General features: G+C 38.0%; 1 protein-coding gene across 1 annotated transcript in view; it reads left to right on the top strand.

Annotated features, from left to right (window-relative positions):
* The window catches only part of LOC121408096 (pre-mRNA-splicing factor ATP-dependent RNA helicase PRP16-like), a 95,842-nt gene that overhangs the window by 59,127 nt on the left and 12,264 nt on the right, over nt 1–24,451 (top strand). The window contains exons 7-9 of the mRNA XM_041599436.1: nt 9,322–9,386; nt 10,175–10,330; nt 11,427–11,612. Coding sequence (XP_041455370.1) covers nt 9,322–9,386; nt 10,175–10,330; nt 11,427–11,612 — 407 coding nt within the window. The remainder of the gene's footprint in view (nt 1–9,321; nt 9,387–10,174; nt 10,331–11,426; nt 11,613–24,451) is intronic.

Here is a 24,451-nt window from a genome sequence, read left to right as displayed (position 1 = left end):
ATTTTGCCTTCACGAAGTTTCGAATTTTTAGTATATGTAACTCTATGAAACTGCTGCGGATCACACCGTGCACCGTTGCCGTTGTTAGCATACAAGCGCAAAGCAGCGGCTCAAATCGCGATATTTTGCGACTCGTAAATACGTCTGTAAGGATGATGACGTCATCCAAGATGGCAACTTACGTTGACCAACGAAAGGATCGAAGATGACGATGTTTCGATCATTATTTCAAAGGAATTAGCGGTAACTGCAGTCTAAGGTACGATATTTCTGAATTTTAATTTTTTTTCGTAAATATGGATGTGATTTCTTTTTCATAATGTGACATTTTATGTACATAAAAACGATTGGAAAATCGGGTTTCCACTGTTAGATCTAACGTTACTGCTAAAGTGCGTTGTCTGTACGTACGGGCCTCCAAGCTCTTCAGTCTATGTATTGGTGAGTGAGCCAACGCAGTTTAGCGGAACAACCAAAATACAGAGACTGAAGTCTAGAATACACCGTGAATCGTGATGGGCAAATGCAGCGGCTTGGCGATAGTAAATAGTAAGGTAAATTTTCAGATCTTTCCGCTATGTTTTTGAAACCCCACTCACAGGCCTGTTAAAAAAATAAATTTTGTTGATGCTTGAGCAAACACGGGACGTTTTTGTCGGGGGTTCAAAAAGAGGCTTGCGCCAAAATGGCAGAAATGAAAAATTTGATGATTAGACTTTCGGCTAATAAATAATTGTTTTTCATTTAAACTTCTTTTACTTTTGATTTTTTTTCATAGGTAAGGAAAGAAGACTTTTTGTCAACACAAGTAAAAAGATTTGCATTATTAATTGGGAGAATTTGTAATTATTCAAATCCTTTTATCATGTGAAACAAATTATGTCATGGTACCTATAAAAGACATGAATCCTATTTTCAAGGGGTTATTGAAGCATTCACCAAGTTTAATTATGTGCTTGACAGGACAAATAGGAAAGGATTCACTTCTTTCAATGGCAATGGTGTATTGAGTCAACTTTGAAGGCGCAGGATATGGCAGATCGGGTAAAATGTGATAAAAAGTTGTAAAGTGAGCAAGCAAACGTTTCCCAATTTTATTAAAATATCAAATTTTCTGATTATGACATAATATTCAGAAAATGATATCATATTTCATGTTCTATGTTTTCTTTTATTTTCCTTTCCACTTTTTTTCTTGGTCATGATTTTCTCTTTTTTTGGGGGGGCGGGAGCACGTCGAGCCCCCATCCATCAGTATGCCACTGTTCAAAGACACCATAACCTTTGTAGCATGCAATGAAAGGATTTGAAAAAAAAACACGCTCTCCCATGCTTCGGTAAAAAAATTCTTGCCTAAGGAAGGAATATTCAAAGCTAAAAGAGAACATAATAAAAAGGAACAACAGAAATATTCAAGAAAATAAGTAAAGTTGGAAATGAATTTTGACCGCATAATTCGAAAATTATGGCAAAGATAATGAAAAGGAAGTCTGCTGATTAGCAAGAAGTCCGATCATCAGATTCATCATTTTATGCTATTCTGGCGCAGGCCTCCTTTTTAACCCCAAACAAAAACATTCCGTGTTTACTCAAGCATGAACAAAACTAAATTATTTTAATGGCATTTGAAGGATAAGACCTCGGAGCACCTATTGACACTAAAATATAGAGTTCATAATTTGAAATAAAAAGTTTATAGACTTCAAATCTGTCCCGTTTTTTTTTATACGCACTGTATATGTCTCTATTTCATAAATCTTACACAAATATGGTTATTAGATCAATGTAATTTCAGGTAACTTGTTTTTTTTCAATCATTTTGTTAAAACCAGGGTGAGATATACACATGTTTAAACATTTTTTTTTTTCATCTGCAAGAGCAGTGCGCATTTTAGCTTGCATGCAGCTTGAGCGCCGCGATGAGCGAGTGCGCCACACATTTTATTATGAAATTTTTTTGGGGGGGAAAAATACACTTTTTTTATCACAGAATACAATTTTTCATTCCCAGAGTTTGGCAGGTCTGCATCACACTGAATCATCCATCTTCCAAGTTTGGTGATCAAGTATTTATGACACCTGCTCTACAATTTGAATATGCTACCCAGATTTTTCCAAACCCAACAGACAGTCAATACCTTAAAAACTTATCCCAAAACTAATGTCTTTTCTTCATCTTAAAAAGCAAATTTGAACACAGAAATCAATAATACACTTTAGAATTAGATTAAGGTCGGATAATTTTTGTCTCGCCTGCATAGCAGAGCGAGACTGTAGGTGCCGCTTTTTAGCCGGCATCGACAGTAGCGGCGTCGTCAACATTGAAATCTTAACGTGGAGAAGGTTTGCGGTTCACAATGTGTAATATGAAGAAGGGAAGGAAATACAGGCAAAAAGATTGAAATAAAAAGATGAGATAGGATGAAAAGAGGAAATTAGAAGCATTCTTTTCTTGAAGGTGAGTGAAGTCCTGAAAGACTGTAAACCAGATGAGATGAGCTGAATATGGCTTGAGTAGCAATGGTTTGAGCAGAAGTAGAATAAAGTGAAGAGAGTAAGGCATGGATAATATCAAGAAAATATAAAATCAAATCAAGTAAGTAGTTGAAATAAGTAATGAACCAGTTGGTTTATATACATCTTTAGCATGCCCTAAAGGAAGAATAATAGTTTTGAGGGAGACATGGTAGTAGAAGATGAAAATAGAATTGGAGTGCTATGTATGGATGTCTGTTGCTGCCTGAACTGCATAATCATTCAGAAGAAAATGGTTAAGACTACATTTGAAAATAAACAATGAAGTGGATTCTAAGATATCTTTTGGGAGTCCATTCCAGTACTTAGGTCCTGAAAAAGTATCATTTTTCTGAGCAAACATGGTTCGAGTGAGTGATAAAAGAAAAGATATATTTTGGTGAGTTGTGTAAGAATGGATTGCATTGTTTTTAACAAATAATGAGGTGATAATGACTGGCAATTCATTTGTGGTTAGCTGGAACATAAAGATGCCTAAAATGTAGCTATGTTAATCTGGGATTCAAAGGATTTTATTTTCATAGAAGAATCGACTTGTATGGCAGAGGAAACTGCATTATTTTTATTTCTTACCACACGTTTTTGAATAATAAGCAACTTATGTAGTTGTGATTTGCCCCAGGCGAGTAAGGCGTAGTTGAGGTTAGGCAGAATTTAAAGTAGAAATATATTGAAAATCGTAAAAATGGAGAATCATATATCACAATAAAGGAGAAAATAAGGAGAACATGATGGTGTACATCGGAGACCGATGAAACTCAGTTAATTGATAGTTTAAAGTTCTCTCTCTGAATGCTTCAAACACGCAGAATTACGTTCGCGAAATTGGGGATTTTTTTATGACGTCACTGTCTGTACGAGAGGCGTGATTGGCTCTCCCACGTGAAGCTCCACTTGCATGCAAAACCTGTTGCAAGGGTACATTTTCTCCACATTGTCACTGAATACCTCGATCCCGAAATGAAAGAAAACCCAGAATTTTATCTAGGATTGGATTTTCAAATTGATGATTTTGAGATGAAGAGAATGATGATGAAGTGATGACGTAGTTTGAGGTAAATTGGGGGAATTACGCCGATGATGATGAAAATTGCTCTTGCAACACGATCACTAGTGAAGTCATGTACATGCTGATTCGCTACCAATTCATGCTGCTGGAAGTGCTAGCTACACAGCACGGGCCAAATTGAATTCATGCTGAACATGAATAACCACATCCAGACAGAGTCTATCATGAGAAGGAAAATAATGATATAACTGTACTTACAAACAAGTGAATAATCCGAACCTGAAGGCTAATCAACTTAACGAATAGTAGCAGACGATACATGCATATGCACTGACGATAAACTTCATGTGGCTGAGATAGATTGTCACTCGTTCTGTTAGATGTAACTTTTATCTCATTAATTTGACAAAATTACGAAACTCTGGGAATTATTTATCTTTATAAAAATATAGTAACATCTCTTATCAAGCTTGAATTACGATAAAACCTGTTTTGAAGGAAAACGTTGAGGTAAATTAAAATTAGATGTAAAAGATCATCCCCATCATTATGTGATCGTAAACAAACCATCACAACAACACATGCCGTATTGTTTGTTCGCCTTGGCTGAGACTGAGAGAATAGATCTATGCACGTGTTGCACAGCTCTCAATCAGCAAGGCGAGCAAGGAAGGAATACGTGCATGTTTGAGATGGTTTGTTTGCAATGACATACAAGCTACGCATGTTGGGGGAGGATCTTTTACATGTAATTTTAGTTTACCTCAATGTTTTCCTTCAAAACAGGTTTTATCGTAATACAAAAAATAATAAGAGATGTTACTATATTTTTATATATATAAATAATTCCCCGAGTTTCGTAATTTTGTCAAATTAATGAGTTACAAATTACATCTAACAGAACGAGTGACAATCTATCCCAGCCACATGAAGTTTATCGTCGGTGCATATCGTCTGCTGCTATTCGTTGAGTTGATTTGCCTTCAGGTTTGGATTATTCACTTGTTTGTAAGTACAGTGATCATTATTTTCCTTCTTATGATAGACTCTGTCTGGATGTGGTTATTCATTTTCATGGATTTAATTTGGCCCGCGCGGTGTAGCTAGCACTTGTAGCAGCAGCTGCATGAGTTGGTAGCGAATCGGCATGTACATGACTTGTGATCGTCGTTGAATTTTCATCATCATCGGCATAGTTCCCCCAATTTACCTCCAACTACGTCACTCTGTTGTTCACTTCATCATCATTCTCTTCATCTTTAAAATCATCAATTTGAAAATCCAAATCTAGATAAAATTCTGGGTTTTCTTTCATTTCGTGATAGAAGTATTCAGTGACAGTGTGGATAAAACGTACCCACGCAACAGGTTTTGCATGCAAGTGGAGCTTCATGTGGGAGAGCAAATCACGCCTCTCGTACAGACAGTGACGTCATCAAATTCCAGTCAATTCAGAGACCGATGCAAGGCATATTTCGGAGGGGCATTTTAGCGTTTTTTAATTGGCGATTTTCACCTTTTTGTATTATTTTCGGTATTTTTGAATGACCCACTGATGATCCCCACATCATTACCTTTCCATTGATATATAATAAGACCACATTCATAATCAATATATTTCTCCTTTAAGTGTTGTAAAGGGATAGTCTGGCCAGTGAAGTCATGACCCCAGGAGGGATATCAGAACCTGACTGCTACTGTGTCGTTACACTGATATGCTCAGTGAGCCAGTACTGCCAGCAAACGCCAACGCCGAGCCCCTGGCGGCGAAAAATAACCTGGCCAACTCAGGTAACCTGAGAAGGGAAGTGGGACACTGATGGAGGAAATGCCATCTAAAGGCGGAGGAATCATAATTGATCAACGACATCCACGACTCACCAACATGCAACTGTGGCCAGCATGGTGAGTTAAGGCCACCGGCCCTCAGTCCCCAGCAGCTCTGGATTGCCCAGCCACGGGAGCGGCTGTGGTAAGGAAGGAGCAGAGGGTGCTAAGAATCTCTGGGCTAGGACAGGCTCCTTAAAGGATGTGACCATCTGTACATGTAATGTACGTTCCCTTTTAGGAGAGGATAGGCTATGTGAGCTGGAAAAAGAACTAGGCAACATCACATGGGCCATCGTCGGATTGTGTGAGGTTAGATGCCGCGGGGATCATCTACAACATCTAAAAAGTGGACATTTGCAGTACAAAAGGGGAAGGAGGAAAGTTGCATAGGAGGGGTGGGTTTCCTTATTCGCATTCGATGTCATTAGCTACAAGAGCACTTCAGACAGAGTATCCCCAGATCATCCTAAAAATCTCCAAGAAACAAATCATGAAAATCATCCAAGTATACCTTCCAGCATCTAGTCATACTGATGAAGAGGTTGATATGGTCTATGAGGAAATTGCTAAACTACTTGATGAGGATAAAGCAAATTTTACTATAGTTATGGGAGATTTCAATGCTAAAGTTGGTAAAAGAGAAGATAATAGTCAGGTGATGTTAGGTAAATTTGGAAAAGGCACTAGGAATGATAGGGGAGATCGTCTACTGGAAATTGCTTTAAGTAGAGGTCTTAAGGTAATAAACTCTTTCTTCAAGAAAAAGGAACATCGAAAATGGACATGGCAAAGCCCAAATGGCACTACTAGGAACGAAATCGATTTCATTCTAACAAACAGACCGGACATCGTTACAGACGTTTCTGTGCTAAATCGCTTCAATACTAGAAGTGACCACAGGCTTGTGATAGCTAAAATGTGTGTTAATTTTAAGCTAGAAAGAAGCAAACTAATAAAGAAAAAGAATGCCAGCGTAAATGTGGACAAACTTAAACAACATAAGGACGAGTTTCAAGTACAGCTTAGGAACACATTCCAAGTGCTTCAAGATGAAGTAAACCAGGAAGATGTGAATAATATCTACAATAAATTTTCTCACACTGTCCAAACTTGTGCTCTTGAGATAGCAGGCAAAAGGGAAACTCAAACAACTTACAAGTTCACAAAGGAGGCACTTGATCTGATGGGAAAAAGGAGACAGATAAAGGTATCAACACAGAAGGATAGCAGAGTATACAGAATTGTGCAAAACCATTAGAAAATGCATGAAAAGTGAAATTCACAGCTCCAACATAAAGAAAGTCCAAGAGACCATAACAAATAATAGCAGCTATAAAGCTACCAAACGTTAACTCTCCAGTGGGAAATCACAACTGATAGCTATTAAAGGGGAGGATGGAAGTGTTATTCGTGACAGAGACAAGATAATCATGTAAAGGATTTCTTCTAACACCTGTACTCCAGCAAGGTCCATGTTGAGACACCAATCATTGCTCTAGATGCAGAGGAGGACATACCACCAGTAGGAGTAGATGAGTTTGCTAAAGCCTTACAAGAAATGAAGCGTGGTAAAGCACCAGGCAGTGATGAGGTGCTGGTGGATGTCCTTAAAGATGGAGGCGATGTCATCCTTTAACAGCTGGCCAAGCTGTTTACACTCTGTTTAGTAAAAGCACCAACACCAGACAGCTGGAACAATGCAATCATAATCCTCATCCACAAGAAAGGAGACATAAAGGATATTAAAAACTAAAGGCCAATTAGCTTACTTTCAAATACCTACAAATTATTTACAAAAGTTCTAACAAACAATCACTGGAACTCTACATTTTAACCAACCAAGGGAACAAGCCGGATTTAGAAGTGGTTTCTCTATTACAGACCATATACACACACTTAACCAACTACAGACGACGCTTGTGCGTGGCATCTGTAGAATTCGCACAAGCCTTTGATAGTGTAGAATTTCAGGCAGTAATAACAGCCGTACAAGTACAAGGTGTGCATCATAGTTACATCAAACTCATTCAGGAAATGTATAGCCAAGCAACTGCAACCATTCACCTGCACCAAGACAGTGATGAATTCCCCATTAACAGAGGAGTGTGACAGGGAGATACCATTTCACCCAAACTGTTCAACGTTGCACTGGAGGAAATAATATGTAATTAGACTGGGAAAGTACAGGGCTAAACATTGATGATGAGTGTCTCCATCACCTGAGATTTGCCGATGATATCATTCTAATCACTGAGGATGGTCTCAAGCTAGAAAATATGCTCAATGATCAACACTGAAAGTAACAAAGTAGGCCTGAAGATCAACATGAAAAAGACAGAAGTAATGTTTAACAAATTTGCTACGGAGCAAAGAATCATAATGGATAATTCTGAAATCAAGAGAGTAGATCATTATATCTACCTTGGGCAACACGTCAGAATGGATCATGAACAACTGGAAGAAGTTAAAAGGAGGACAAGAGCTGGATGGATCGCTTTTGGGAATTTCAATGACATTATGAAGAGCAATATGCCAATTTGCCTGAAAAGAAAAGTGTTTAATCAATGTGTTATACCGGCAATGACCTATGGTTCTGAAACCTGGTCTGTAACAAAGAAAATGGAACAGAAATTAAAAACCACTCGACACAGTATGGAACATATAATGCTGCGGATATCAAAACGTGACAGGAAAACCATACAATGGATTAGACTAAAGTAATAGACATAATCAAAGCAATTAAATTAATGAAATGGAGATGGGCTGGCCACCTTGCAAGATCACATGATAATAGGTGTACCAAACGCATCACAGAATGGAGACCATGGCTAGGATCACAAAATCGAGGTAGACAAAAATTGAGATGGAGTGACGAGCTCACAAAATTCATTGGCATAAATTGGATTGTATCAGCACAAGACAAGCACCTTTGGCACCAACTTAAGGAGGCCTTTGCCCTGCAGTGGGCTGAACATGGCTGATATGATGATGATGAAAGGGATAGTAAGATTTTTTGGAGGAAGTTCGTGTTTAAGTTTAAAATACCTGTGTTTCTTGCCGTTAGTGTGCAAAGATAATTAGTATGTGTTTCCCATGATAGTTTGCCATCAATATAAATTCCAAGAAACTTTATAGAATCAACTTTACTTAGATTTGAATTGGCAATCGATATATCACTGGCTTAAGATTTTAGAGTAATAATAAATTGTGCGTTTCAGGTCACATGACCAAGATCAAAGGTCATTTAAGGTCAATGAACTTTGACAGTATTTTAGGTATTTGCTGAATTGGCATCATAACTTGGAAAGTTTATGGGTCTACACATGTTGTTCATGAAACATCTATTAGGGTAATCATGTTTTTTTGAAACGCGTTAATTATGCTGATTCATGCATATTTTTCAAAACCAATTAATGCTTCTTATTTCATTGTTGACCGAATTTGAATTTTGTTGTTCCATTTGAGAGCTTCATGAGGTTCACCAAGGTTCTACACAGAATTTAGACATTTTGACTAGAAAATTATGCTTATTTAAACGAAATTTATTCATAAATCACAAAAAATGCTTCTTTGTCATTTCTTCATGAATTTTAATTCTGTGACCTCAATTTATGTCACCATTATAATTCACTACAGTGTCAACTGGACTGAAATAAAAAAAATTGTGTTCAATTTCTTTCCGAGATGCAGGATGAGCTCCACATCATTGATGTGCTAGTTTTGTTTTTTCTAATTCCTTCATTATTTACTCTACTGGATGAATGAGAAGAATTCACATCTGTTTTTAGACATTGTTTGCCATCAACTTGAACTATTGATTGTATCTTTCATGTTACAGGGCAATGAAGATATTTTTTATTAGTTTCAGAACTTTTGATTAGACACTATTCATTCAATATAAAATCCAAAATTAGAAAAGATTACATTCTATATTTGTTTTTCATCAGGTGGAGACACGGTCACAAGATTCAAGTCAGAAGAAGAACAGGAATTATGGGAAGAAGAGCAGAAGGTAAGAAACACAGTGCCTGCCAGAGATTGTTTAGGGTGTTATTTTAAAGTTTTCCATTGTTAGTAGGCATAAAGACACAATTAATTTTTACAGAATGATTTTAACATTTTCGCTTATGGTTTTTAATAGAATTACTTTTATGCCTACTTGTACAATTGATTGTTTCATATGTTTTAGGGTCTTGTAGTTGTAATGTCTGTATTTTTATCAGATCATCTCAGAGATATTGCGATTCCAATAGTACTGTAGCTCATACAGTCAAGAATGTATTTTCATCATATTCTCGAATAAATTTTAAAGGAACAATAATTTTGCATATTTGGCAAGGGTAGAGTAATTGATTTCCATGGCTTGCTATAGATTCATCTAATAAAAAGAAAAATTTAAGCAGTGTCCAGAAAATCATGATATTTTTGTAAAATGATGGGAATCTGAGTACCTGGTAGCATATTTTCTGTTAATTTCTTTAATTTTGTTTTGATTTGTTAACAAATTTGAAATGTATTAACTTTTATCAGTATAGGAATAGGTGAATATCCTTACTGTAAACTTGGCAAGCCAACAGAAGACATGATGATGTTTATTATACGTGAAGCCATTTTATTATCACATAACCCAGTCTCGTGTCTTGTGAGGTGTAGTCTTATTTCCAGATATGATAATATTAATCATATTATGCAATAATTAACTAGGGCCTATTTGAGGATATATGTATAAACATCAAAAGTGGGAAGAAAGAAAATATAATGCTGTCAATTCTTTTCCTTTGTGCTGCTTCTTATGTTTAGAAAATTGATCGGCAGTGGTATGGATCTGATGAGGGTTATGATGAATCTAACAATCCATTTGCTGCTGTCCCTGTGGAGTATGCAGAAAAGAAAGAACGTGATCTAGCTACCCAGAAAGCAAAGAGAATATCAGCTCAACAAAGACAGATTAACAAGGTAGCTGCGGTGTAGCGATATCAGAATGAAATATTTATAGTATATTGGATGGCTCAGAATGGAATACAAGAAAAATTCCAGAGTTTGGAAAAATATTCTGCGAATCACAGATGAGTGGAATATTGGCCCTAACAAGTGGAATATTTCTGGTATTTCATGAAATAGGGCCATCCAATATAATTACTATCATCTATCTCACCCCCCTCCCCCCCCCAAAAAAAAAGAGGGAGAAATTTGATTTAATAAGTCTTATCACTTATCACATTATGCCAAATATTATCACTTCATAGGATCAATTTATCTTTTGAAGATTCAAAGACAACTTGTTTGCATGTATCCACAAAATGACATTTTTCAACTCGTTGAGAAAAAAATACACTTGAATCATCCGAAAAAAAAAATGAATGACAAAATCTCAGATGAATAATAAAAATAATTGATATGTATAATATAAAAAGTAGGGGGCCCTGAAGGGTCCCTTGAGGGACTTCACGTGATACAGCTTGATTACTTGAGTCAATTCCATTCAATGATATATACTGCTTCCTATCAGACTGGTGTCGTCAACATTGAAATCTTAATCAAAATTAAGTTTTTTGAAATGTCATACCTTAGAAATTTTATGGATATAGTTCACGAAACTTAGATAAGAGTAGCCATGCATCCCTGAACATCTCAATCTAAAGAACTAGAAATTAAGAAAATGAGAACGATGATATACAGTGATCAAATATACCCTAATGAGTGATAAATTTTGTATTATTTGGATAATCGGCACCCAAAATTGTTACAATGTTACTATTCTATGTTATAGTATACAAAGTTTATGTACTCAGCACAGCAGAGGGGCCTGTATTCAGGCAAGCTTTCTTTAATTATTTTGCATCATTTTTTTTTTGTTCCCTGTTTCATATAAGTTAAAGTGAACACTTTGTTACTATTTGTTCTGAGCAAATTAAATGGAATTATTTCAGAAGCTTTGAACAATACACTGTAACTACTTATGACTCAGGGCATGTTTTCTAAATTGATATATGGACCGTCTGTGTGACTGATGCATACTTATTACCGTATTTTTTTTTCATTTGAAACACAGGACAATGATAAATGGGAGACTAATCGTTTATTGACCAGTGGAGTTGTCCAACAGATTGAGTATGAGGATGTGGTTGATGAGGAGACTGTGAACAGGGTTCATCTTTTAGTTCACAACATAGTACCTCCCTTCCTAGATGGTAGGATAGTATTCACCAAGCAACCAGAACCTGTTATACCTGTCAAGGTAAGTTTGTGAACTCACCTCTAAATGACCATTGGTCTTATATATCCTCTCTCATTCATCCCTCTTCTACTGCTTGTACCAGTATTTGCTCATCTAATTCCGTCAAACTAATAGAACCCAGAACAAAAAAGACATTAGGTGACAGAGCATTATTTGCTCCTGCACCCTGTCTCTGGAAATCACATCCTCATACAGTTCTTATGTCTCATAATGTCATTAATACATGTCCCCAAATAAACCCCCTCTCCCTATGAATAACAGTGTAATTTTTATTCACATATGACTTAATATTTATCTAATTTACTGTTTATTCTATTTTGTTCGTCTCAAGAGGAGACTTAGTGAGATCCTCCCTTGCACATGCGCACTCACTATTGCTTCATCACAAATTAGCAGGTTTAACCACCTGTTACACTCTTCTTTTCATCCATATTTTTATTGTTCGAAATAGACATCAGAAATGAATTACTTCGAACATTTGTTTTGCCCAATTGATCATGGGCCTGGCAGCTGCTGTGCAGCGCCAGTTCAACGAGGCTGTATCCCTTTAATTGTTGAACTCCAAACTGGGTAGCAGCAACTCCCATCTTTTAACATCTTTTGTTCTGACGCAGCAGGGGTTTGAACCCCACCTCCCGGTTGTGAGACGGACGCTCTACCAACTGAGCCAACACACCGTTACAGAAAAAGGATTTTTTTTTCTTCGAAAATACGACAAATCTTACTGAACAGACTATTCATATCTATTTTCAGTAGTTACTTGAGTCATAGTGATAATTTCTTGCAATTTGGATTCATATTTTCACGTTTTCTATCATGAATTCGAGCAAGTCTCATGATCAGGAGTTGGCTGATTTCAGCATGTCTCGGACCGTACCGGGAACTTCTTTGGCCCCAGAAACTCATGCGGCGGTGCTCCACCATGGGTCTGAGCACCCCGCGAGCACAGCCACCTCCAATAGCCTCACGAGTCATGAGCCTAAGAGTTCCGTAAGTGGGAAGAAGTCTGATAAACGATCTGTCACGAAACCTGAGAAAGATCAAAAGAAAAAAAATATTGCTAGAGACAGCAATAGCAGATCTTCAGCTACAACTTCAAGTTAAAAAAAAGGAGCAGTCATCCCATTCATGGGAGGATAAAAACTGGACTGTTGTTGACTGACATTTAACAACACTTGAATCCATGCTTACCTGTTTCATTGGTGCTCTCCCTTTGCCAGCGGAGGAAGATTATGACCAACATTACACTGACCAAGCTCATCATGACGATTTAATTTATGACATCAATCTGACCAATCATGCCAATCATGTCAATCAAGGCCATATGCACAACCTGTTGATGTTGATTACGATGAGTTTTCATGTACACCCTGTACTTCTCAGGAGAATAAAGTGGATACAGGGCAAGAATCCACATTGCCAAAATTATTTTCACGTTCGCAGCCAAGTTTGCTGCCCAATCTGATGAGGGACCTCCTCTTGAAAAAGAAATAGCTAGCTCAACAACGTTCATGATGAACAATAAATTAGCAGAAAAGTTTCTTCAAGAGACAGGGATAAAATATCTTCCCCTAAGCAAATGCCCTTACTTGGATGTACCTTAAGTAAAACCCTGTCATCTGGGAGAATCTGTCTCCTTCAACAAGAAGCAGAGACCTCAATCTAGCTAGGGGTCAGAAATCCCTCACTAGGGGCTTGACTGCCTTCACTCACCCGATCTTGTCAGGCAACCTGTCTTCTCAACAAGATCCATTGGCCTTGTTGTCTAACATGAATTATGAAATGAATGCCTTACGCAAGGAACAAATAAAGCCTGACATGAACAGCCACCTGTGCAAACGAACAATTTGGGTCACAAAGTTCCTTTTGGGGGACAATTTGGGAAAGTGAGTGAAAGACGTTACCGAAAAACAGAAAGCTACTGGGTGAGTTGTTAAAACTTCGGAACCAGGCCTTGGCCATTATTGAACTCACGCAAACTACCACCCTTACAGAGCTGAAGATTTTTCCCCTCCAACATCAATACAAAGCTGCAGGGTAGTCTTCCCCCAGTGATTGCCCACAAGCAAGTGCTTCTTACAGGCCTTTTTGTGACAGAAATGCCGCAGACAGTCACAAGTCTTGGCAATAAGAAAACCACCAGCATCTCAGGACCACTACCGAGAGAATCTCCAGTGGAATTGCATCAGCACAGTATTATTTACAGTAGCTACATGATTATCCTAGAATTGAATTGCGAAGCCATTTTTGTCTCGCCCACCAGAGGTGAAGGCGAGACTTAGGGATCCAAATGTCGTCTGTCCGTCACAAACCTGTAATGACACATAACTCCACAACTGTAAGTCGCTTTTCATCCAAACTTGGATGGTAGATGGACTTGGGGAACCTGCATGTTATGCTGCAGTCTGAGGTCATATGGTTAGGTCAAAGGTCATTTTGAAGTCAACGTTAAAGTTTACATGCAAGACTCTCTTATGACACCGAACTCCGCAACCGTAAGTTACTTTTCAACAAAACTTGGATGGTAGATGTACTGAGGCGACCTGCATGTTAGGCTGCACTCGGAGGTCACATGGTAAGGTCAAAGGTCATTTTCAGGTCAACATTAAAGTTTACGTGCAAGGCTCTTATGACAAGTGTTATTCCATCCCAGTCATTTCACAATGAAGTTTCAATATAAATCACAATATTTCTGGTTATTTTTTCATAAGTGGGCGAGACACAAAATTGCTTTTGCCTTGTCCTTTTTTCATGATTGTTGTTATTACTGCTGTTATTACCTTGTTATCCCCATTAAGTATACCAAATGGTATGTCCATATTGTGATTATGTTTGTGATTGCAAAATCAATAAATGGCATAAATAGAATAGGTCCCATAAATCATTAGCCGGCCTTTTCCTGATTTTACCGTGAACTGGTATATTTATGTTTCAACATTACATGTAGGCCTATGTAAAACTTGTCAATGGTCATGATGATTACTGAAGTGTTGGTTATATTTACTTTCCACTGTAAGGACAAATTCAGTTTAAATGAACATAATTTCATATAGTAAATAGTGGTAGTGAAACAAGAACTGTGATTGGCTTAATTGGTACCAAGTGACCTGACATTCCTTCAAAAAGTTATCTTGTACATATGGACAATATAACTTTCGATTTTTGGAGGGGAAAACCTGTGTTAATGCGCATTTAGCCAGTAAGCCCTGCGCGTCAGCATTTACTTTAACGCGTATACAGTGCATTGAATCTTAATTTTTATAGTGACGTCACCTTTTCCTGACCTGTGCAATGGTTGTACTTGTGCAACGGTGGGAATGTTTGACATTCAGCCTCCCATTTGCTCGCGTACAACAAGCTAAGTAGGTGTTGTACCATGATAGCTCCATAGTTGTACAATTTACTATAATAAATAGTGAACGTTATATCATACAACATTACTGGACAATATGAACTCCAAGTATAAAATTATCCCTCGTGCAGGTCTATTTCACCTTGGCCTTCAGCCTCGGGGAAATAAACTTGCACTAGGGATAATTTTATATTTGTCGTAAATATAATCCAGTATATTGTACAATAGATTGTACACTATTTATATATGCAAATCTGTAAGTGGGGAAATGACAAATGACATCATCAGCTAGCCTACAGTACGTATAATATATAATTTTTGCAGAAGTTATGCAAAACTCTATCATATATTTTTTAATCCATTTCTTTTTAAAATTAATGTTCCATTGTTTTTATGACTATACTACACATCCTGCTTCCCTATATACACCTCCATAGATGGAAGTCATTCTTCCACTCTATGAGCAATCCTATATAACCCGCCCCTCAAACAATTATTGATTTTTGCCATGAATAGATCATTTTTCATCGATGCCAAGGTCTATGTCACGTGGGAAGTGACTTTTTTTTTAATTATTTAACTACAGCTGCTTGACACCAAATAAGGAATACGTAAAAAACGAGGATTACAGTTATGAAAGATTTAATCAAAGCTCATAAATCATTCTGTGGTTTCCTTTGATTTCTTTTACAATGATTTACATGAAAATATACATGGATATGGATTATGGATAACAAAATATAACTTAACTTAAACGGTAATCGTTAATGTGAGCCCCCATCATCCTATCTGGTCTGACATGCCCCACTCGGCCCTGGTGGTCGGTCCAGTTCCTGGCCTCCGCAGGTTGCGATGTCTCTTCCACTCGGCCTCCGCAGACTGTGTTACCCCTCGATGAGTAGCCCCCAGATAAGAGAGATGTGGCTTCAACGAATTAGTGGACGAGATCGAGCCCCCAATGATGACATGAATTTTAACCAATCATGTCGGTGGAGAACCGGCGGCAGCTGGGGTCGTTATCTCGTCACCGACGTAGTCCCTCAGTTATAACTTAAAACTGCCTACACGAACATCTGTAGTCTATTCTGGCTTAGGTGGTTCTCCTCGAATTACTAAACTTAACCTCCTAATATACCCTACCGTTACTAGGACTAACTGTGAAATTTCTATTAAGTAATTCAAAGAATTTCAGTGACAGATGAGTACACAAAGCAACGCAGTTTTAATAACAAGGGACTTCCTGTGCATTTGTACACCTATATTCATCCATGCTAAAGCACAGTATTAACTATTTAAGACACCTGTATGAAGATGCTTTGCAGTGCGAAATATTTTTAACACTTGAACAAAATATGGCATCCACCTGATTTTGTACTATAAGGGGGGGTATCAAACGTTTCCAACGCTTGCCTTTGAAACATCCAAAACATATGTACATTTAAACATCAATTGAAACATAAACAATAAATGCTAAAAGTAATATCGATTTCTATACCTATATAACATATATGCCAAATGCATTATACAAAACCATTTCATATCAAATTATCTAAGCTTTTCTTTGGTTTTGTAAAAGATCAAGTTCACTTTTTAGTTTCAAAATCTTTTTTTTTTCAATTTAAGTTTCTGCAAAGCACATTAAAATTTACAATCCTTCCTTGTTTTGTCAAATAACTGTTTTAAGTTCAGTAATCTTTCTGAATACATTTTCTTTTAAACAAAGTGCAGTGTTTGTTACCACTTTCATAGTTTTAATAGTATTCTATATTTCAATAAATGAAAGTATAATCCTTGAACATTTCTTCATGTATGTAAAATCAGTATTCTCAAAATCAGCCTTTACATTCAAGTAAATTAAAATTACATGCCATTCATTTTCTTTTTTTTTAAAGATCGTATTTTTTTTGTATACATAAATTCCACCAAAAAAAATGTTTGAGAAACTTTAATAATAACGAAGCTTTAACCGTTTCATGTATATTATATTTAAATTCAACGTTATGTTCTTGATTGAAATTTCTTTTTTAATAGTAATGTTTTACATCCTAAACAGTTACTAAATTGTAATATTCATCAAACGCCTTAAATAACGCTTGTACAAATATAGCATTTTCTAACACATATATAATGACAGTGCCTGTTATAAAATACCGATAAATCTGAGACTTCTCACGAACAAGACGATTCTTTCCGTTTTGTCTTCATTGCATACAGATTTCATATAAAGTACAAAAAAAAATATAATTTTACAATCTTATTTCCTAAACTAAATAACCTATAAGTTTTCCCTATTCTAGCTAAATTTACAGGTAAGCCCTACTAACGTAAATCCCTATTCTAATTTCAAATTGCGAAGTGTAATCGAGTTGCGATTGTGATTAGCTTCGAAGATCCAAGGATACCTGGAATAAATGATAAAAAGATCATGAATATCTGCAAAAATACTTATGCATCAAACATAGCACTGTATATATAAAAAATTTGCCTTATGGCTTCTTTTACATGACAGAAATATATATATAAACAGTTATGATTAATGAATTTCTCATTTTCTTTCTCAAATATTATTTAGTGTATATAAACATACAGTGTATGTAGATATAATATTTATGTGAGTATATATGATTAAGTAAATTCTGAACCATATTTCTAGAATTAATATCAAACAAAAGCCATAATCAATGACTTTGTTTACACAAGTCTGCTCATAAGATCAGCTGCTTGGTTTTCCTTTCCCTTAACAGAGACCAGCCGAAACCTGTGCTCTTGGAGTAATAAGCTCCATCTCATTATGCGTTTATTTGCCATTTTATTACTTTGGATGTAAAGCAAAGGTTTGTGATCTGTATGAACTTCGAATTCCCTACCATACAAGAAATATTCGAATTTACGAATGGCCCACACAATGGCCAAGCACTCTTTTTCTATCGTGGAGTACCTTGTTTCCCTTGGCAATAATTTCTTACTACCATAAGCAATGGGGAATTCTTCTCCGTCACTTTCCTGCATGAGCACCGCCCCTAACCCTGTGTCTGACGCGTCTACCTTTAAGATAAACATCTTGTCAAAGTCCGGGATTTTCAATACAGGAGGTTTTGCTGATGTGGTTTACGGTACACCATGTGGAGTGTTATAGAAGCAGTGGATAGAAGAAGAGAGGAAGTGGATAGGCGAGAAAGTGGAGATTTGAGAATAGAGTATTCTTTCTTGAGAATAGTCCTGAAAAGGACTGTAAACCAGAGGGAATGTTGAGTGAGAACAGCTTGAGTAGTAGAGCTGATGAGGAGATGCTGGCTTGCGTCGGCGAGTAGAGATGATGAGTAGTAGAGAGACTCGACGTTTCGGACAGGTTGACTGTCCGTCTTCAGGAGTCTTCCGTCTTCTCCTCATCAGCTCTACTACTCAAGCTGTTCTCACTCAACATTCCTTCTGGTTTACAGTCCTTTTCAGGACTATTCTCAAGAAAGAATACTCTATTCTCAAATCTCCACTTTCTCGCCTATCCACTTCCTCTCTTCTTCTATCCACTGCTTCTATAACACTCCACATGGTGTACCGTAAACCACATCAGCAATTGTACATGCCACCATGCAAACCTTCAAACAACATCTGACAGGAGGTTTTGTTAGACAATCCTTAAGCTTATGGAAAGCTCCTTCCTCTTCCATACCCCACTTAACCTTCCCTGGGCTACCCTTACGTGTTAGATTAGTAAGAGGCAATGCTAAATCGGCATACCCGGGAATATAATCCCTGTAGTATCCGGTCAGACCAAGAAACGAACGAACTTGTTTCTTAGTTTCTGGTCTTGGGGTTTCAATCACTTTCTGTGTAAGCCTTCTACTAGTATATGAATCGCCCCATCTCCTAACTCGTGTCCTAGGAAGTCTATCGAACTAAACCCTATAAAACACTTAGAGGGACGTGCAGCCAGATTGGCTTCTCTTAGCCTACACAAGACTTTCTCTACTATCTGGACATGCTCTTCCCAGGTCTCTGTGTACACTAATATGTCATCTATGTAGTTAACTACATTGGGAATGTCTTTCAGAACTATCCTCATCATTCTAGTGAACTGAGCTCCAGCAGTGACTAACCCGAAAGGCATATATTTAAACTGATATTGACCTATGGGGGTGAGAAATGCAGTTTTAGCCTTATCCGACTCTTTCATGGGAATCTGCCAATACCCCTTAGTAAGATCAATTTTACTGAAATATTTGCTCTTCGCAAGAGAAGCGAATAGACCTTGCTGATTAGGCATCGGTTCGGGATCGAACACGGTTATCTTATTAAGACGCCGGAAATCTATGCAAAACCGATTTGAACCGTCCGGTTTCCTCACCATCACAATCGGATGCACATAAGGCGAATCAGACGGCTCAATAACCCCTTCAACATCGACTCAACCTCATTCCTTATTTCACCCTCCACAGCCTGGGGTACCCTATAAGGGGGAGAACGAACAGGTTCATTACTTGTCAAATGAATTTTACATTCAGCCACTGAAGTTTTCTTAGGAACATCCGTGAATACATCCTGGTATTCACACAACAAACCTCGAACCTCATCCCTACAATCCTTATCTAGTCTTTCATTGTCATGAACATGACTGACAAACTCCTTTTGTAATGAGCATGGCATATCAGGCGCATCTCCAATACACTCATCTATCATCCCTCCCTCCTCTTCATCCTTATCATTGAAAGTACCAACATCAAAACAGCTAGCAGCCACCTCTTCTTCCCTCCGAACATATCGCCTGAGAAGATTGATATGATATGTCTTCTTCACACCATTGACGTCGACAACATAATCATAGTCAAACTTGGTACCAACAACCTTAAATGGTCCTTGCCATTCCACTAGTAACTTGTTATGAACAGTGGGTAAAAGTATCAAGACCTCATCACCAACATTCAACTTCCTTTTCTTCGCATTTCGATCATAATAACCTTTGTATCTCTTTGCGGAGGATTTCAGTGTCTTGCGCCAATTGCCAAGACTCGACTAACCGCTTCCTCAAGTCAATTACGTATTCATACTCATTACCTAACTCTGCGTCAATATTCTCTCAAAATATCCATTGGACCTCTCACATGTCTACCATAGAGTAATTCAAATGGAGAAAACCCCAGGCTCGAACTGGGCGATTCTCGCAGAGCAAACAACAAAGCAGGTAAGTACCTGTCCCACTGACGTGGCTCCTCAGAACAAAGACGCCTCAAAGCTGTCTTAATTACTCCATTGTATCTTTCTACAAGGCCATTACACATCGGATGATATCTAGAGCTTGTTATTTGTTTGACTGATAACAACTGTGACACCTTCCTCATCAAATCAGATACAAATTGTGTACCTAAGTCTGACATCACTTCACAAGGAACACCTAACCTACTATACACAGTGACTAATGCCTCAGCTACATCTACAGTCGATATTGATTTCAATGGTATAGCTTCTACATATCTAGTCGCATAGTCAACTATCGTTAGGATGTGAGTATGTCCTCTTGCAGATGGAATGAATGGACCCATTAAATCTATCGTAATACGCTGAAATGGGACGCCAACTATCGGCAACTTACCGAGAGTCGTTTTGGGGACTCTCCCCTTACTAATAGTCTTCTGACACACGTCACATGATCGGCAGAAGTTGGCAACATCCTCATACATGCTTGGCCAATAAAACTGGGCTTTGACTTTCGACAAAGTATTGTTAATGCCGAGATGTCCACCAAACAATGAATCATGGGCAATTCGCATTATCTCAGACCTGTGTGACTTTGGAACAACCACTAACTTGGGACCAACACCAACACTTGGATTTCTCATATCCCTTTCTTGTCGATAAAGACAATTATTCTCTGACATGAACAAGAATCTCGATCTAGACTCGTTATCATTCACCTTGTTCCACAATGGCTTAAGTGACAAATCATCCTTTTGCTCTCGCAAAAAGTCCTCCGACTTCACTTTTACTCCCGAGTCTTTCACTCTCAAATCTTGTTTAGGTTTAGATTGACTTTTCTTTTGTGCTCTAGTTTCAACAGCCATCGCTTCATCCACACATGAAGACGCATCATCCAAAGCCTCAACTTTCGGAACGGACTCACTCACTTCGGAAACCCGAACATTATCTTCCGAACTCGACACAACTTCTGAACTTTGCATATCAACTTCGGATACCCGATCATCAACATCGGAACTATTCGCCTTTTGAACTATACTAGGCACCCATTGCAGGTCAGGATCCTTGGGCTCACGTGCCCCCTTCACATCATTACCAATAATGACGTCACACAAACAATTGGGCATACACAAGGCATTGATTTCTCCAATAAAATATGGACTATCCAGCATGATATTTGCCCTAGGAAAACGCCTCAGAGTACCATCTATCAGCCTAACTAACTGAATCACTCCCGTGAACTGATCGTCTGACACCAGACTCGTCCTCGCAACACTCGTACTACTCCCAGAATCCTTCAGCACGGAAACAGGCTTGTTCATGGGTAACAACCTACCCGATACAACTGGCATATCATCAATTATTGCACCAACCTCATCGTATGCCATACCAAACGTTTCAACACTCGCCCTTTCTGACAGAACTGTAATCATTGGATTGCCTATGAGAACACACCCAGCTGAACTTTCAACGAATCCAGTGGATTTCGACTGACTACTTGCCATATCATCTGAACGCAAAGTTTCTATCGGCATAAAATTTTCATTCGAATGCAATCTAGACTTGTTTGACCTAACGCTATCAATCGGAGTGTCCTCCACACTCATAGCCTGAGCTGAATGAACTATAGGCTTCATTGGACAATTCCGTTTCAAATGATTCGGACTACCACATATGTAACACCCATACTTTGTACCGCTATTACCATAGCTAGGTTTTATGCTATTTTTTGTTGAACTAGCATACTTAGGCGTCCTATCTGCCTGTGGACCTAATACTGATTTAGTGTTATGGATCTGACTTAATTTCTGTTTCGGATTTTGATTCTGTCTTTGGTTCTGATTCTTAGGATTGAACCTATCATTTCTATGACCAATGAAAGTATGCAATCCATGTGCATGCACATATATCTCAGCACATTCAACCATCTCATGCAACTTCCCATAATTCCTCTCCTTCAAGAATCCAACTATCTCTCTGGGACAACAATCCAAAAATTGCTCCCTAACAACCAAATCGACCAGGGAATCGTAATCACTAACACCAGACAAATCCAACCACTTATCAAAGTATCCTTTCATCCTAACAGCGAACTGTTTTGGGCGCTCATCCCTATTTGGTCTCACAGACCTGAATTTCTTCCTATAACCATCTTCAGTAAGATGGAAGTATTCCATTAGCTCACGCTTTACCCTATCATAATCAGTGCGATCAGTGCTATTCATTCTATTCACTACATCCAGTGATTTTCCAGTCAGATTTGAAATTAAATGCAAGCACCTAACTTGTTTTGGTATGTTCTGACTATCCATTAACAATTCAAACTTTGTTATGTAAGAATCAAAACTGTCAGTTGATTCATCAAACTTTCCTACCTTCAACTTAATCCCACTGAACTCAAGAGGGCAGTCCTCTAATTTTGCCTGTTCTATTTTGATTTGGGCCAAGCGCAATTCATGAGCTTCCTTTTCTCGTTCTCGCTCACGTTTGTCAGCTTCTTTTTCACGTTCCATAGACTCTGTGACAAAACTACTCAATTCGCTACCACTAAGTCCCATCTCTCTACCTAGAGAAGAAAACTCCTTCATTTTTTCTATACTACTAGCCATATTGACTAAATTCCAAAACCTAACAACCAGACTTGAATTGTGAAAGGCGTCCGCAAAACAAAGCAACACTAGCTTTAACCTGGCAACCAAATGCCGAACCCTGGTACAAGCACCGCACTAGAAATATTATCTCCACGAGCATACAATTATTCAACCATGCGAACACAGCCCACTTCACACATACAAAATTCACAGTCTGTAACATTCAATACTTGCTATCATGCCAACGAGTTACCCGTAAGAATAGACAGTAATTATGTGAATTAAGAACAAACAGTTCTTCCCGACATATCCTTTATCCTAACGACCAACAGCCCACTATATACCATAGCATCAAAACAGGGTCTGCTTTCCCTAAATGCTGTTTACCCGGCCGAAAAAAGGTATGAAATATATTTTCCTACTGAAAATTTCCCACAATAATTCACCGTACTATCCAAATCTAAATTCAAGCATAGCAAGTATGATTAGTACCAAGGCTTCAATGCACACCTTGGGGAGCAATACTTTAAGAGCTATTACCAATAGACCATCAATAAAGTATCCATTTAGAAAGATGACCACAGATTAATTTCTTTCCTAAATAATTTTGAATTATTTCAAGCAGCAGTATCTCGGTGGAACCTCCAAATTGTCACGTGGGAAGTGACTTGGGAAGTGACAAAAAATAACTTAACTTAAACGGTAATCGTTAATGTGAGCCCCCATCATCCTATCTGGTCTGACATGCCCCACTCGGCCCTGGTGGTCGGTCCAGTTCCTGGCCTCCGCAGGTTGCGATGTCTCTTCCACTCGGCCTCCGCAGACTGTGTTACCCCTCGATGAGTAGCCCCCAGATAAGAGAGATGTGGCTTCAACGAATTAGTGGACGAGATCGAGCCCCCAATGATGACATGAAATTTAACCAATCATGTTGGTGGAGAACCGGCGGCAGCTGGGGTCGTTATCTCGTCACCGACGTAGTCCCTCAGTTATAACTTAAAACTGCCTACACGAACATCTGTAGTCTATTCTGGCTTAGGTGGTTCTCGAATTACTAAACTTAACCTCCTAATATACCCTACCGTTACTAGGACTAACTGTGAAATTTCTATTAAGTAATTCAAAGAATTTCAGTGACAGATGAGTACACAAAGCAACACAGTTTTAATAACAAGGGACTTCCTGTGCATTTGTACACCTATATTCATCCATGCTAAAGCACAGTATTAACTATTTAAGACACCTGTATGAAGATGCTTTGCAGTGCGAAATATTTTTAACACTTGAACAAAATATGGCATCCACCTGATTTTGTACTATAAGGGGGGGGGGTATCAAACGTTTCCAACGCTTGCCTTTGAAACATCCAAAACATATGTACATTTAAACATCAATTGAAACATAAACAATAAATGCTAAGCACATGTTTGAACTCAATTGAAACATTACAATTGTATAAATTTCTTTCCTGACAGTCTATGAATTAATGTTGTAACCCGCAAGTGAAAACTCAATCCATACCGTCCCGTATAATCCAATAATTTGCAAGCAGGACCCGCTGACCCGTCGGGTTTTAACCCGCAAGTCAATTTATCTTTGAAAAATGAAAAATATTATTTCTGCAATCCCCACACTATACAGGCTCAAATCAGGAAAATATATGCCAACTACTAACCTAGCCTAGAGTGAATTTACGTACAATTTGC

The sequence above is a fragment of the Lytechinus variegatus genome, chromosome 2, assembly GCF_018143015.1.
Source record: "Lytechinus variegatus isolate NC3 chromosome 2, Lvar_3.0, whole genome shotgun sequence".
Classification (NCBI taxonomy): domain Eukaryota; kingdom Metazoa; phylum Echinodermata; class Echinoidea; order Temnopleuroida; family Toxopneustidae; genus Lytechinus; species Lytechinus variegatus.
This window is presented reverse-complemented; position numbering and strand designations above follow the sequence as displayed.